The sequence below is a fragment of the Octodon degus genome, unplaced genomic scaffold (genome assembly GCF_000260255.1).
Source record: "Octodon degus isolate 3935 unplaced genomic scaffold, OctDeg1.0 scaffold00092, whole genome shotgun sequence".
NCBI classification, from domain to species: Eukaryota; Metazoa; Chordata; class Mammalia; order Rodentia; family Octodontidae; genus Octodon; species Octodon degus.
Window position 1 is genome coordinate 4145937 of NW_004524668.1, and position 15500 is coordinate 4161436.

Here is a 15500-nt window from a genome sequence, read left to right on the forward strand (position 1 = left end):
CATAGGATGATGCCATCGAGAGGGGGCTCTTTTGATTTTAGAATTATATTCACAAGGCCTCCAAATTAAAATAAGTCTTTAAAAACAGTTGGTTTTTAAATAGTAAGGAACATTTCTATGAAAATGAAAGTAATTTTTAGATTCTAAAACCTTGAGCATGTTCTGCGTAACTTTTCAATAATGAGAAGCATTGAGATCTGTTTAATTTGCCATACATCAAGGTTGTTAAAAGATTTGTTCTCTCAGTTGATGGTGCTGTATATTTATCTTTTTGTCCACCACATAGGTTTTTGGGTTTTCTTGTTTATTTATTTTTTTTTTGTGGTACCGGGAATTGAACTCAGGAGGACTCTGCTTGCCAGGCAAGCACTCAATCTACTGAGCTATCTCCTCTGCCCCATCATGTAGGTTTTTGAAGCAATCACCAAGATCTATGAAATTTAAGGAAGTTAGGGGCTGGTGAGATGGCTCAGTGGTCTAAAGCACCTACTTAGAACAAGCTTAGCAAAGCACAGGGACCGCGGTTCAATCCCCCACCACCACATGCCAGCCAGCCCCGCCCCCTGGTGGGCTGAGCTGGCCACACACGCACGCACGTGCGCTCACACACACACACACACACACACACACAATAAATAAATAAAATTAAAAAAAAAAAAAGAAATTTAAGAAAGTTAAAGAAAAAAAGCTCCTTGAAATCTTATTTACATGGAGGAACCAAGAGTATTTTTAGTGACAAATGAGCCTATTTGGTGATGTTTTCAGTTACCTTTATCATTCTTAATATAATGATGCATTTCTAAATTACTATTAGACACTCAGTTTTGATCCTGCTCTCGTGCATGACTTGCAAACCCATTTCATGTTTATAATGCAGACATTACGAAGACGCTTTATGTATTTTCCTTAGTATGAGTCCTAAAGCACTGTAATTGAGCATTTCATTGTCATGTTTCAAAACTGAGGCAAAAAGAGCTGATCATTCCAGATGCCCATTTAAAAAATCAGGCCCCCAATCTGTTTTCAGTCAGTGCTTACTATGCTACAGTTGACCAAATCCCCCTCTGCTCTTTTTGTGCCATGGTTACCAGTTACGCATTTTTCTTGTTGCTGATATTTATCATTGTAATTGAGGCAAAAGTACAGGCTTCCTTTGAGGGTGTTATGTGTTCCAGATTGTCCTGAGCACAGTATTTCCCTTGGTTGAACCCACAGCTCTGAAAATAAATGTATTGGCATGATATCTGTACTCTGTTATTGTACCCTTTACATCTAAGAAGGCTTGTTTCCATCACCGGCTTTCTGCCTGTCAGCGGTAAACCTCGAACATTCAAAACCTTTAAATTACCAAAAGAGCCCCTGTGGATAAAGACATTTTAAAAAGCCTGTGCTGCTTTTATCATGGACTACTATTTTTGAACAATAAATGAGAAGCCAAGAGAAAAACATCTCCATTTGGGAGCATGTTACCTGCACGGATGAGCTGCTAGAAGGCGGGCGCTGTACAGCTGAGAGCCCCAGATGTGTGCTCGTGGCCCTTCCTTTGCAGTGTCTCCATCCTCTCATCTCCCACCCTTGTGACCAGGACCACTGTGAATCAAAGCGGATGAAAGAAAGGGCAGTGGAATGTGATTTTTCCCTCCGCTGCTCAGTGGTGCAGCTTTTAAACCTCACCTAGCTGTGACCCTTCTCGTGCCTGCATGGGCCGCATGGGAGTTTGTGGTGAGGATGTGTGTGATCCTGGGAGATTGGTGCTCCCCCCACTCCTTCTAAAGGGTGTGATCTTTTTTTCTTTTTTAAAATGTGTGTTGGATCCTTTCTTTTAGGGCAACTATTCTTCGAAGTTAATAGGATGACAGCCTTTGGTAAACTGACATGCTGGATTCTAGACATTCACCACATATAATTGCTTGAATCCTTAAGAAACTTTCTGTAATTATTAATTTAGCCAAGTCTAGGGATGTCATAAAGTATAACCCCCCTCTTTTCCTCTCTCAAAAGAGGCTCAGTGTTTAGTTGCATTATCCTATTTTTGACTTGTTTTATGTTTTGTAATATTGGAGATCAAAACTAGGTGTTTTGTTTTACGTGAGCATCCTACCACTGAGCTACATCTCCTACCCTGAACTGCATAATTTCCCGCAGATAAGTGTTTGGTGATACAATTGCCTATTTTAGGGAGGAGGCATTTTGCCACCAAGATTTAAATACTCTCCCTTGCTTCAGTCCTACTGCCAGAAGCAGGGTTTTCATTGCCTCTCTCCTACTACATGGGTCAGTAGCTCAGGAACCACTGCTTGGGGCCGATTTGTGTTGTTTATGTGAATCAATCTGAAGTACTGACAGTTTATGAATTCTGTGCCTTGGGCTTCCATGCCTTGACTGGCAGCACCCACATTGAAATGCCTCTTTGTCATGGGAAGGCCTTGCTCTTTGCTCATAGAACCTCTCCTATGACAGCTCTGCTGGCCTTTGTGGTAGAAGTGACTGTCCTTTCCTCTGTGTTCCCCAGGCCCTGTGCATACCTTCTGCCACTCTCTTCACCACTTTGTTCCCACCCACTCCTGTGAACCCTTGCAGGGGGAATTATTCAGGTTTGTAATTGTAGCATCTCGCACAGTATTTGATACACAGTCACTTCTTAATAAATGCTTCATTAGTACTAAGAGTGCAGCGCATAAGCATCAGCCCCCCACCCCCACCCATTGTGCGGGGATCAAACACCAGTGTATGTAGTGTTTAATCTCTTTTCTTGGGGTTCTGTAGAGACACTGAATTTGGGGAGTGAGGGAGCTTTGCTTCATTCAGGCAGCTGTGATATTCTCAGTTGGTTAGCCTCACAGGTCTGCAGATCTGCTTGTGTCCCACAGCTCCTGATGCTAGCCAGGGGCTGGTGCTTCTGCCTGTTCTTTTTATACCGGGCTGGTTTTGGGAGAGCTGCTCTGTTGATGCCTTTTGCCTATGAGAAGTAGGCATATTGCTTCCTGAAGGTCGTTGATGATGCTAGTGCTGTTGGCATGCAAATCTCCATGCCATTAGTGCTTACTGATTCTCAGAGGCTAATGTCTTTTTTGTTTGAGAAGCTCAGATAACATTGTGCTGTTACCCTTGTTCTTTCTTATCTCCATTCCATTAGTAAAACCACATTCCTGGTTAGCACCTCTCCAGGCTGGGAAGGGCTTAAGCTCTGTTACACGCACAACTGGTTCCGGGCTGATTTGCTGGACTTACGTTAACCTTTCCACGGAAAATGAAATGGTTTTCATGTGCATCATGGATGTTGGTGTAATTAAGATATATGTGGTTAAGCACATGTTAGTGAATTATAAAGCAAAATATAATGAATATTCCTGAATTTCTCGTGGCAGTTTGGAATTACAATAGTATCTATCAAAGATCCTTGTGCTTGCCTTTCTAAATCCTACTCTGTATTGCCCTCCAGAGGTAATTACTATCCAGAAGTGAAAATTTGCACATAACATTTTTTTTTTTTAATTCAAAAGGGCATTTAAGTATTGTACATAGCAGTTTGGAGGGAATATATTTGATTTTTAACACTTTCCCAAGATTCATGTGGGCCATAGGGCCCCTGCACTTAGTCTAAGACTGGATGGCAGTCACAAGGACTCAATTACACAGTCCAGAGTGTTTGCTAACGGGCTAAACATGGAAGGACAACAAGTTGCTGGGTATGTTAGAGATGGTTTTAAGAATGAGCTGGGACTTGTCTGTGGAAGAATGAGTAGCCTGGGAATTGGAGGGCAACAGTGTCAGCAGTGCCCGGGCCTTACTGCCAGAGCGCCCAGCAACTGCACACCGGGAAGCCCTGCTCTGCCTGTACCTCCCTCCTTCGCTTCTCCACCCTCAGCTCTGGGAGGTGGTAAGGTTCAGAACAAAAGGATCTTTGTGTACAATTGTTTCCTTTCTGCTCTAGACCTCCTAAGGGTGTTCTGGCTGTCAGGGATTATAGGCTCAGTAGGAATGTAACAAGTGGGCTGGCTGCAGAGTCCTGTCTTTTGTACTCTGAAGCCTTTTTGTCTATAATTTTTAGACTCCATGCTTTATTTATTTAGGTAGGTAGGGTATAGGTCTCAGTAATTTGCTTTATGCAGACTTTTTGTTCTTCTTTGTTTTAAATTGCTACAGATCATGCACGCATTCTCAGTTGCTCCCTTTGACCAGAATTTATCAATTGATGGAAAGATTTTAAATGATGACTGTGCCACCCTTGGTACCCTTGGCGTCATACCTGAATCTGTCATTTTATTAAAGGTAAGTAACAACTGCCTCGTTCAAGGAACTGTAGGTTTTGGTGAAGTGTAAATGGTGTGAAATGGTGGTTAAAGAATCCAGGGGATTAGTCACCACTATAAGCTTTACTGCCCTAGGATGGCCCAACTCTGGCGTAGTCTCAGGACAGTTAGAAGTCAGATACTCCTGTGTTTTTCCTGGTTTTCATAGTATGGTATAGTGACCCAATGTCAGCCACTGTCCATACCCTTAGAAGATGAAGTGAAGGCTTTCTCTCATTCCTTCCTGGATCAACCAGCTCAGTGTCCTGCAGTGAGGGCCATGTGGATTATAGTTATGTGGTTCCCGTTTTAGTGGGGTAGGCTGTGACCCTTCAGCAGTTGGAAGACCCTACGCCAGATTTCTTGTTGAATCTCTCTGATAGGGCCCATCTGTTACAGACATTCTTCTTTTTTTTTGTTTTATTTTGTGTTTTGTTTTTTAGGGGAGGTTAGGGTTCAACATTATATTGGACCTGTCTAGAGACGCTAGATTGATTGTTGGCTCCAGGAGCAATCACAGTTGGGGGTTTGCTGGGCCAAGTGAGTAGCCTGGTCTCTGTTCACAACCTTTTTATGCCCACCTCTAATTCCTCCCACACTGTGTTTTGTCTATGTGGAGATTTATCCTTTAAAAACTGACACAGCTGCCTGGTAGATCTTCGACATGTCGCCTCTCCCTCCCAATGTGATTATGTGATCAATAATGAATAAGGGCCAGGGAGATCGCTCAGTAGAATAAATGCTTGCCTGGCAAGCACATGGTCCTGAGTTCAATCCCTGGCAGTGCAAAAAAAAAAAAAAAAGACTTTAAAGTCTAAATCATTGTTAATAAAAAAAAATGAAAATTCCAGTAAAGATAGTGGGGAGAAAACTGGGTGTGGTAGTGCATGCCTGTAATCCCAGTTCTTGGGAGGCTGTAAACAGCCTATGAGTCTGATCTAGTAGTATTTTTAGTGCATCTTTGTTTTGACTACAACATCACATCATGTCATTGTGGAGCTTTTCACATGTGACACCTTGGTAAAATTCAGAGAACTTCAAATGTTTGGATTTTTTTTGGTCTAGGGTTGCTTAGCCTTTAGTATCCAGGAAAGCTGGGAAACATGCGTAAGTCACACATTTCTATCACAAATCCAGAATTCCAGCAGCTTAGTGGGATTCCTCCTGTCCATGATGTGTGGTAATTGGCTTTGGATTTAGAAAATAAGGGTTGCTGAGCCCTCACTAGCCAGACCCTTCTTTCTCTACCACCTGGTTGTTTCCCTTTGCTGCTTCTGTTTTTTAGTGTCCGGGAGCACCCTCGCTGTGCGTGAAACTGTTCTGCATACACAGTAAAAGTTTTCATTTTGTGAACTGTGAAATATGCTTCTGGAACTGTAGATTTGTGGTGCTCATGCACTAAGGATAGGCTTGGAGCAGAGGCAGACCCATGTCTAGTGCTGTGATGTCTGCGCGCCCTGCCACGCATGTCTTTGCCCCACCCCTGAACTGTGGAATCTAGAGGGGTGTTGACAGCCTGCGGAGTCGCTGAGTTCTGAAGCTTCTCTCTAAACTCCTAAGAGAACAACTTGTATTATTAAAGGGAACAACATCTCTGTGTAAGCTCAGACTTAGACTCAATTCCAAAACAGACACAGGTGTGTGTTCTAGATGGTGAAGAGGGTTGAAAATGTAATTATGGGCCGGGGAGATAGCTCAGGAGAATAAGCACTTGCCTGGCTAGTGAGGGGTCCTGATTTCAAACCCCAATAAACGCAAAATAATAATAATAATAATTATTATAACCTAATTACTATTTTGAGAAGAGAAACACATTTTTCAACCTCAGTATAACTGAGAGCATTTAATTCATAATAATTAAAGCAGGTTTTATGTTTTTCTGTTTCTTGCCACAGATCAAACTCAGGACCTTGCCAGTCCAGGCAGGCGCTTATGCAGCTAAACTATCCCCTGGGCCTGATTAAAGCACTTTATTAACCTCAGACAATGTAGAAATTTCCATACCTAGGAGTGGTTTGGGTATTTTTTTTAGGGAAGGGCCTACAGGGTGTTCAGGGTCTCACTACTAGATCAGACTTGTACTGATCCTCCTGTTTCACAGCCTCCCAAGAGCTGGGATTACAGGCACACACCACACTTAGTCTCAGTTGCCCTCTCAGTGTACCCCAGGGGCAGGGCCCGTACTGCAGGCCCAGGGATAGAACACCACCCCTCCCGTCCCTTTGCCTTTTTTGCAGGCACTTCAATCTGCTGAGATATTTTTTTTTTTTTTTTGCGGAACTGGGGATTGAACTCAGGCCCTTGTACTTGCCAGGGATGCTGAGCTATTTGGCCGACCCTTATAGGGGTGTTTATGTGAGGCAGAAAACACTATATGTACTACTACCCAACGTTTTCTTTGAGATGAGGAGTCGGCCCATAGTTGAGTGGATGTCTACTGCCCTGGGTATCACTGGCTGGGGCTTGAGTAGACTTCTCTACTGGATAGGATTCTTGTGGTTTTTTTTTTTTTTTTTTTTTTTTTTTTTTTCCCATAATTTTATTGATAAACAAAAAGCAATGAGACAGTTTCAAATCAAATTGGTAGGACAGTTTCAATAATCAACACATTGCATACATTCTTCCTAGTGGTTAATTGCTGTACAAGATGCAGACATGATATCCTATTTACAAACACCATTAGAACACATCACTCTATTCTTTCTTTCTTTCTTTTTTTTTTTAATGTTTTATTTATTTGTGTGTGTGTGTGTGTGTGTGTGTGTGTGGCCAGTTCAGCCCACCAGGGGGCGGGGTTGGCTGGCATGTGGTGCTGGGGGATTGAACCGCGGTCCCTGTGCTCTTTTGCTAAGCTTGTTCTAAGTAGGTGCTTCAGACCACTGAGCCATCTCACCAGCCCTCTATTCTTTCTTTCTTTCTTTCTTTTGTGTGTGTGGCCAGCTCAGCCCACCAGGGGGCGGGGCTGGCTGGCATGTGGTGCTGGGGGATTGAACCGCGGTCCCTGTGCTTTGCTTGGCTTAGTTTGTTCTAAGTAGGTGCTTTAGACCACTGAGTCATCTCACCAGCCCTCTATTCTTTAAGAGAATGTAACTATCTATCCTAACCATTTTGAATACAAAGATACAAAATGGACATTCATCTGTATACCCTTTTTTTGTTAAGTTCCATTATTTGAATATTGTAGGTATGTAAACTCAGCAAAATATTCTAAAAGAGTCCAGTAGCCCATAATAGTATTGGGTCTTCCGCTTGACTGGCAATGTCAGAAATTGTTGCCCTGAGTCTCCTATAACTCAACATAACAGCATCGTTTTACTTCTTATATATCGTTTTTATACTTTACTGCTGGATGGTTAAGACCAAGGTAAAGCAGGACCTATGCAACAAGAGTTGTAGCTTTTGGGTCTGATAAGGTCAGTGAAATCCCCTCAGGATTTATCCTGAGACCCTGTACCTCAGATTGTAGATCCTTTGTCAGTGTCAGCCATGTGGATGAGTCACAGCCATTGCTTGGCCAATGAGCTCTCTGTGAAAGCCTGAGAGAATGTTTTCTCTCCAGGTGACTCTCCTTAGGCACACTCTACATCATCGATCACTTTCCTCTTTGGCTTTCTTGAGTGTTTTGTAGCAAAATCATGGACCATATTTCAGTGTGAGTAGTTGGCCCACTCTTCCCAGCTCCCTTCCCCTTACGTGTCTGAACCATTTGTTTGTTTTCTAGGCTGATGAACCAATTGCAGATTATGCTGCAATGGATGACGTCATGCAAGGTAAAGATTTCCTCACTGTCGGAGTCTATGTTGTTCAGGAGGTGTGATCATAGATATTGAGACTGGCTCACAGTGCCTTCACTTTTAACCTGAACAGCTTCTGCATGCTGTGAAAGTGGACAGGAAAGATATGTTCAAAAATTTGGGAAGTGGGAAAGAAAGAGGGATGACTAGTTAATCTGAGGAAATTAAAGTGCATGCAAACCAGCAATGTGAAGAAATCCACAAAACAAAGCTAGTTTGGGTTGTAATGTTCAGACAGGCACCCAGAATCCTTTGGGGTGGGAATGAGGTAGAAAACCAGGCACAGGAAATTTGTGTTGGAAACCTGGGAGAAGCTGGTATACAACTCCCTGCCCACAATCCCTGTCACCATTCTTACCTACTTGTGCCTCAAATTGGCAACTAGGATGTGAGTTTATTAGCTAGCACTTGACTGAAGGTAAGCTAAAAAGGTGTCCCATTGTGTAGAGGAGACGGTCCCCGGCTCTCAGCAGGGGCCCCACAGCCTATGTTTGCCTCCATAGATGGGAAGGGAGTTCCTTTCCAGGAAACTGACCAACTCAAGAAAACCATCACCAGATATTTTATAAAGGTGACTAGTCTACCCATTAGCCATGCCCACCAGTACTCCCTAAACAGAGTTTTCAGATAATCCTATTTATTTATTAGGGAAAGGTCTACAGGGTGTTCAGGGTCTCACTACTAGATCATACTCATAGCGATCCTCCTGTTTACAGACTCCCAAGGGCTGGGACTACAGGCACGTGCCACCACACCCAGTTTCAATTGCCTTCTCAATACACCCCAGTAGTGGGGCCGGCATGACCAGGCCTGGGTATGAAAACCCCAGCCCCTGTGCCAGATTAATCCTTTTAGTGCCTCAGATCTATGTAGGCAAAAGTGAAATGCCAGTATTCCAGACAGAACTGAGGTCATAGCATCAAAGCCTGCCTGTCAGTAGAAACAGGAAGAGAAGAGTAGACAACATAAAATAGCTCAAAAGCAGCTTGTATATGGGCTGGAGAGACAGCTTAGTGGCATAAGCACCTGACTGGCATGCACAAAGTCCTGGGTTCGATACCTGGTACCACAAAAATAAAAGAAAAAAAATCCTGTATGTAGTGCAGGGAAAGTAAACGATGGGGCAAATATATAGAGAGGAAACAATTGGAAAATAGTAAAAAAATTCATAGTAGCTAAGAAGTGCTGTAGTGGTAGTGCCCATAGGTAGCTGACTGGTCCTTGGCGGCTCCATGCTCATTACTCCCAGAATGAAGAAAATAATTTTTTTTTTTTTTTTTTTTTTTTTTTTTTGCGGAACCGGGGATTAAACTCAGATCCTTGCGTTTGCCAGTCAAGCGCTTATCCTACTGAGCCATCTCCCCGGCTCCAAGAAAAGAATTTAAGGATCTCATACAGTCAGTGAAAACCTAGAGATAAGATCCCAACAGGTGTAGTGTCATATACTTGTAATTCCAGTTGTTTAGAGGCCCAGGCAGGGTGATCACAAGTTCAAGGCCAGCCAGAGCAATTTTGGCAATATCCTTTCTCAAAAAAATATGAAGGTTGAGGGTTCAGCTCAGTGGTTGAGTTCTTGCCTTATGTGAGACCATGGGTTTAGTCTCCAGCGTTTGGAGAGTGAAATAGCCCAGATCTGGAAGGAAGATCCACACTCCTTGGAGGAAGGGCCTGGAAGACAAGGGACCCTTGTGGAACACATTTTGGTCTTAACCGCGCAGTTGTGCCTCCAAACCTGTTGCAAAGTTTGTCTGCCAATATTCTGTCAGAGAATATGTTCTAAACAAAGTGAAACAAGCAGGAAGTTGACGGTGGAACTGGTAACATAGGAGAAGATGTCCTAGAAGAGGATTGGAGAAAGATTTTAGAACCAGGTGTCCTGCAGCAGCCATCAAGGTCCACCCTGGCCTATGGGACAATAGTGGCATGTTGATGTGGGGAAATGGAAGTGACAGTGGATGCCGTAAAGAGGCCTATGGGTCCTTGAGCTGGGTGGAAAGATAGTGAAATTCCTGAGCAGGCAAGAGTCGTCGGACCTGGAGAGACACACAGACCGTGCAGTTTAACCAGCACACATCAAGGGTATCAACAACAGTCCTTCCCTGCAAGCAGTGTGAGCACAGCCGAAGTAGCGTTGGCAGAGGCCATAGCAGCCGCCAGCACCACTGTCAGGAGGAGGGGCTGGCAGGCAGGCCTTGAGTTGGCGGAGGAGCTGAATCTTGGTCTTCCATTCAGGAAGTTGTCAGATAATAGCAATGTAAACATGTAAAACTAAAGAGGAGGATGCATCCCAGGAAAAAGTGCTGTAAGAGTCAACAGTGACTTCTTCCTCTTTCAGAAAAAGAAACGTGTGGCCCTGTTTACACAGGTTGATCCACCAAAAGTTGACTTTTTAAATGATGCATATATATTGCTTTGATTAAAAATAAGGACAGAAATATCAGATTAGTTTGGAAATGATTGTTTCAGGTGACTAAGAGTTATTTTAAACTTTCCATCTTAAGTCATTGAAGTGATCTTATTATGTCTAATGTGACAAGTCTCTTCAATTTGGATTTTTTTTTTTTTTTTTTTTTTTTTTAGTTTGTATGCCAGAGGAAGGGTTTAAAGGTAAGTTCCATTTGTCATGTTTTGTTCATGAATGTCAGAATCATACTGTAATTCTCTATTAAAGTGAAGGCTATAATTTGATTTTAAAATTTAATCCAATCGCAGTCTCCTGGCAGGAATTAATTTTAGCTAAAGGCATAATTTATTCAAGCTTGTTCATTATAATTTGCAGCACCCAGGCCTCAGATGCAGCCCATGTGTTAGAACTCTCCTGCCAAATGTCCATTTAACTTCTGCTTCGCTCATTTCTTGGAAGGTTGGGAACTTAGCTGCTGGTGTTTCAAGATTTATATTTAGCCTTTTTCTGGTTCCTCTATCAGTCTCTGTTAGAGCAATACTGGTTGTGTTGCTGGGTGTGGTGGCACATGCCTGTCATGTCAGCACTGGAGTCTGAGGCAGGAACATGGAGTTCGAGGCCACCCTGGGCTATTCATCTGAGACGCTGTGTCTCCTTATGGTTTTGGGGTTGTTTTTTTTTTTTTTTTAATTTTATGTTTTTTTGCAGTACCAGGGATTGAACTCAGGCCTTTGTGCTTGCCAGGCAAGCATTTAATCAACTGAGCTATCTCCCCAGCCCTGGGACCCTGTCTCAAAAGAACAACAAAACACCTTTTTTTAAAATGAATTTAGGACAGGATGTATAGGGTCTCACGACGTAGATCGGACTCATAGTGGTCTCCTCCTATTTTCAGCCTCTCAAGTGCTGGGATCACAGGTGTGCACCCCCTCGCCCAGTCTCAGTGGCCATCTCCGTGCACTCCAGGGGTGGGGCCAACAAGGCACAGTGGAGGCTGAACCACTACCTCTGTGCTCTGCCGAAGCAGTTGCTTTAGCAGGCACTTTAGTCCGCTGAGCTATCTGTCCAGCCTTTACAAAACACCTTTTGTGTATAACTGATAAGATTTAGTGAGAGAAGAATTTGCTGAATTATGTGAGGTCCACGGAAGAGGTTTACTTCATCTACTTAGAATTTAGGGATTTGGGGAATTACTACTTCAGCTGGAGCCATGTCGGTGCCTTGTTCTGCATCTTGGCCACTGTTGTTACCCACACCCAGAATGCTTACTAAAATCCATCCAGTGGAGACATTTTTCATTTACAGATAACTTTGCCACGTCGATTCTTTTGTGGACCACTCCAGAGGTCCATGAAAGGGTGTGCTTTTTACCAAGGACTATATCTGAGTCAAAGACCAGGGGTTATTTGCCAAAGCAAATAAGTGACAAAGCTACTACCCTAACAGTTTTCTCAGCACAGCTGTGTTATCTGTGTGTTACCGGGACAAAGGAACTCCTGATACGGTCAGAACAATATCTCTGAAAAAACACCACCAAATGGACATCAGTAAAACATGGTTAACCTCTGTGGAGACATACATAGGAAGCACCTGGCTTTCAGCAGAAATGTGATTTAGCCTGGAGGCAGCCGAGATGTTTCTTACCCTTCAGTTCCAAGGGGCTGCTGTGTTCATTATTAAATTGGATATTCCCTGTTGCTGATGCATCTGGGCGAACGGAATGCATGAATTCTTGCTGTTTAGTTCACAGCCGTACCTCCGTGTGTGTTTCTCTTCTCAGGTACTGGTCTACTTGGACATTAATCTTTGAACACTTGCTGACTGCTAAGAAATCGCCAGAGGGGAAGAGGAGCTTGACGGGTTAGGGCATTAAGGAAAGGTGGATTTAAGAATTAAACCATGACATGACTCTTCCAAAAGGCAAAAACCCCGTTCAAACGTGACTGCCCCAAATGCCTTATGTCAAATAAAGCAGATTGCACTGATGGACATCAAACTTGAAGGACATGTTTCAAATTTTATATTTAAAGGGGGTAGTGGGAGCAAAGGGGGGCGAGTAAAAATGGAACTATTAGCCAGCAACATTAAATCATGTTTACATATGAGATTTATAGTCATGGAAGGGAATAAAGTTCTGTTATATTTCCTTGCTCAAGTTTCATACCAGACGCACTGGTCCATAAAGGATTTGTATCACAGTAGATGGGACAGCAAGCATTCTGCTCTGAACTAAAAGTGATTCTTTAGAGACCATAACCTGCTTACCCATTCCTGTCTTTGACTCATACTCTACTTTCAATAAAGCATGAAAGTGAAGAACTTGCCATCGTTGTGGAAAAGTGTCTTCCCATCTAGACTCCTCCAAGCCAGCTGCATCGTCCCCACCGCGTGCATGGCGCCCAGTGCTCTGTGTTGAGCAAAGGAGGGGCACCCCATGCCTCCCGCAGTGAGTGAGGGGTTTCGTGCCTCACTTTGCCTTCCCAGCCATTTCACCTTGGTACACCTCAGAAAAAGATGGAGAGTGTTTGCTACCGATGATTATCAGCCTCCTCCAGTGTTGCTACTGGGAAGTAGTTTTTTACGCATTTGAAAATTCTGACCTCCTTACTTGGAAGAGAATGTTGAGCATTTGGATATTTTCTTCTCGTTTTCCAAGTCTCCTGTTTCTTCAATCATGCTTCTCTATTTGAAAGCCTGCTTCTGAAATGCCCTGAAAGTATCTTTGTGATAGCTTTGTGAGGGAAGGGGTATACGGATGGAATATGTCCTTTTATCCCCTCAGGATTGTAGTTATTAGCAGTGAATAGTGAAGACATTCTTAAGAATATTGAAGGTTTTTAAATGAAACTTAAGGCTGGGATTGGTTTCTTTTTACAATTTTCCCCCTCTGTTGAGTATGTATGTGTATAATTGTAGCCTGGATGCTGATGCGGGTATCTCACATTCTCGGTGGCCTCAAGTTTGTGCCAGGCCTCCCTACCCTACCCCCAGGCTGAACTCATAAAGGAGGGAGGAGGCGGATTTTAATTTGAGCTCCAGTAACCTTAGAAGCAACCCATTTGAATAGCTTTCTATCAGAATAATTATGGCTGTTTGCTTCAGCTGAACACTTGTTTCCCATCCGTGTTGCTGCATACGCAGTCTATGCCCCCTGAGGAATTGGGGGTGTTTAATGAGCCTGTGTAGGGTAATGAGCTGCTCACAGGTTCCTCAAACCTGTCCTAGTGGCCAGGCATGCCTGTAGTTGGCACCAAAGTAAGAGGTTCCGAGCTGGAGGCCACCCTATGCTATCTAGGGAGACCCTGTCAGTTTTCAAATCTCGATCTTTTACTTGGCTCCAAGTAATTTAAGGTAGAGCTTCAAAGTCGTCACACAAAGGAACTTATCTTTTCCAAGTTAAAGGCTTGTTTAGAAGTGCAGAGTGCTTGATAGAGGAGCTTTTCTTTAGAAAGGCATTAGTGTAGCTCAATGGCAAAATTCTTGCCTAATAACGCCTAAGGCACAGGGGTGTAAATGTTCTGGGGATCGACATAACTAAGCTCCAGAAATACATTTTTTCCAGTTTGCTACTGATAACTAAGAAAGTCTTCCCGACTGATGCCTATTATGCTCTCTTAACGGCGGCCATATAGGAGGGATGCGCCCAGATTGAGCAAAGCCAATGCGTCAGAAGTCTTAGAATCTGTACCCACACGCCCCCGCACTACTCTTGGAAGTTTGGGCAACCCTATCCTGGGGCCTTTCCTCTACTCATAGTTGGCAGGTTACAAAGAAGTGTGCTGAGCAGCTTCAGTTTTGCCGCCTCTGCCAGTCTGTATAGGGAAATAGCGCTGGGAAAACCTAAACCCATTCTTGTGTGTGTGGCCACAAATCGGTAAAGTCCAGTGTTCTCTGAGCTGGGAACACATTCAGGCTATTGGGGCTCTAATGCTGCGCATGTGCACTTTAGTACACTGGCCTCCCACAGAATGTATCAGGAAGCTCAAGCCCCACTCCTGTATTTCTGGCCATTTAGTCCCTCGAATGTATACAGCAACATCTGCTTGGACAAATTGCTGCCTCTACTTGAAAAATAGGTTGCCCTTTGGATGTCTTCATCCTCCTCGTGTGGAAATACGTTTCTGCTTATTTACAAGCTTTGTTTAGAATTGGTTTTACCTTTCTGCCATAAATGTCCTTTTATTTCTGTGGAGTCATAATCCTGCTTGTTGTCCTTTCAAATGTCTCGTTGACTGCTCTGTGGTTATAAACTTGTTGATCAGATCCTGGTTAAATATTAGAAAGTAATGATTGGATTAAACAACTTGCTTTCAATACCTAAGTGATGATCTGTCCCTGTCCAAACAAAGTGCTGGTGCAAACTGAACAGGAAAGCCTGTATTTCCTGTCACTGATTCCTGGGGTGGCTTACCTGGGTATGCAGCATGTTCGCTGCACAGGAAGCTGAGGATGGAGGGCATTCAGTGGGTAGCCCAGTGCTTTCATTTCACAGCATCTCATCCTTATGCCACACAGCCCCCCTTCCCCCCAGTAAAGCACATTACTGGGGGCCTTTACTCATTATGTTTCAGTTTATTAAAGACTCTGGTAGGTATTTCCCTTAGCAGCAGACCTCAGCCAATTGTGTGCTGAGCCAGCAGCCAGTCTTCAGATACTGGAGGCCACCTCTCTGTCTCCCCTGCCCCAAGCCTGGATGACTTCTCTAGACTGGCTGTGGCCGTGGCTGAGGGCTGAGGCATCACCTTGCCTCGCACTAGCACCCATCTGGTCATAGAGGTGCTATAGGATCTTCCAGGTTGGGTCAACTGTGTTCCAAATAAATTCACCTCTTACCTTGTAAACCAAGAAAAGTTACCTAATGTGGCTTTACCTGTTTCCCCATCTCTGAAGAGCAGTACTTGCTTCCTTTTTAACTCTTAAGGTACCAAGGACTGAGCAACAATAAATGTTAAAAGGTAGATGCTTTGCATTAGGACAGAGTTCTCCCCTGAGAACTTGGGAATGGACCCT

General features: G+C 43.6%; 1 protein-coding gene across 4 annotated transcripts in view; it reads left to right on the plus strand.

The window, feature by feature from the left end:
- Positions 1–14035, plus strand: part of Usp48 (ubiquitin specific peptidase 48) — a 96759-nt gene extending 82724 nt beyond the window's left edge. For 2 of the 4 annotated variants that reach the window (XM_023722479.1, XM_023722480.1), the window contains exons 25-28: positions 4147–4272; positions 8014–8062; positions 10667–10693; positions 12271–12484. In XM_023722479.1, coding sequence (XP_023578247.1) covers positions 4147–4272; positions 8014–8062; positions 10667–10693; positions 12271–12293 — 225 coding nt within the window. In that variant the 3' untranslated portion in view covers positions 12294–12484. Of the gene's footprint in view, positions 1–4146; positions 4273–8013; positions 8063–10666; positions 10694–12270 lie in introns of all 4 variants that reach the window. The other 2 variants (XM_023722482.1, XM_023722481.1) reach the window with 2 other exon arrangements.
- Positions 14036–15500: the final 1465 nt, after the last annotated feature.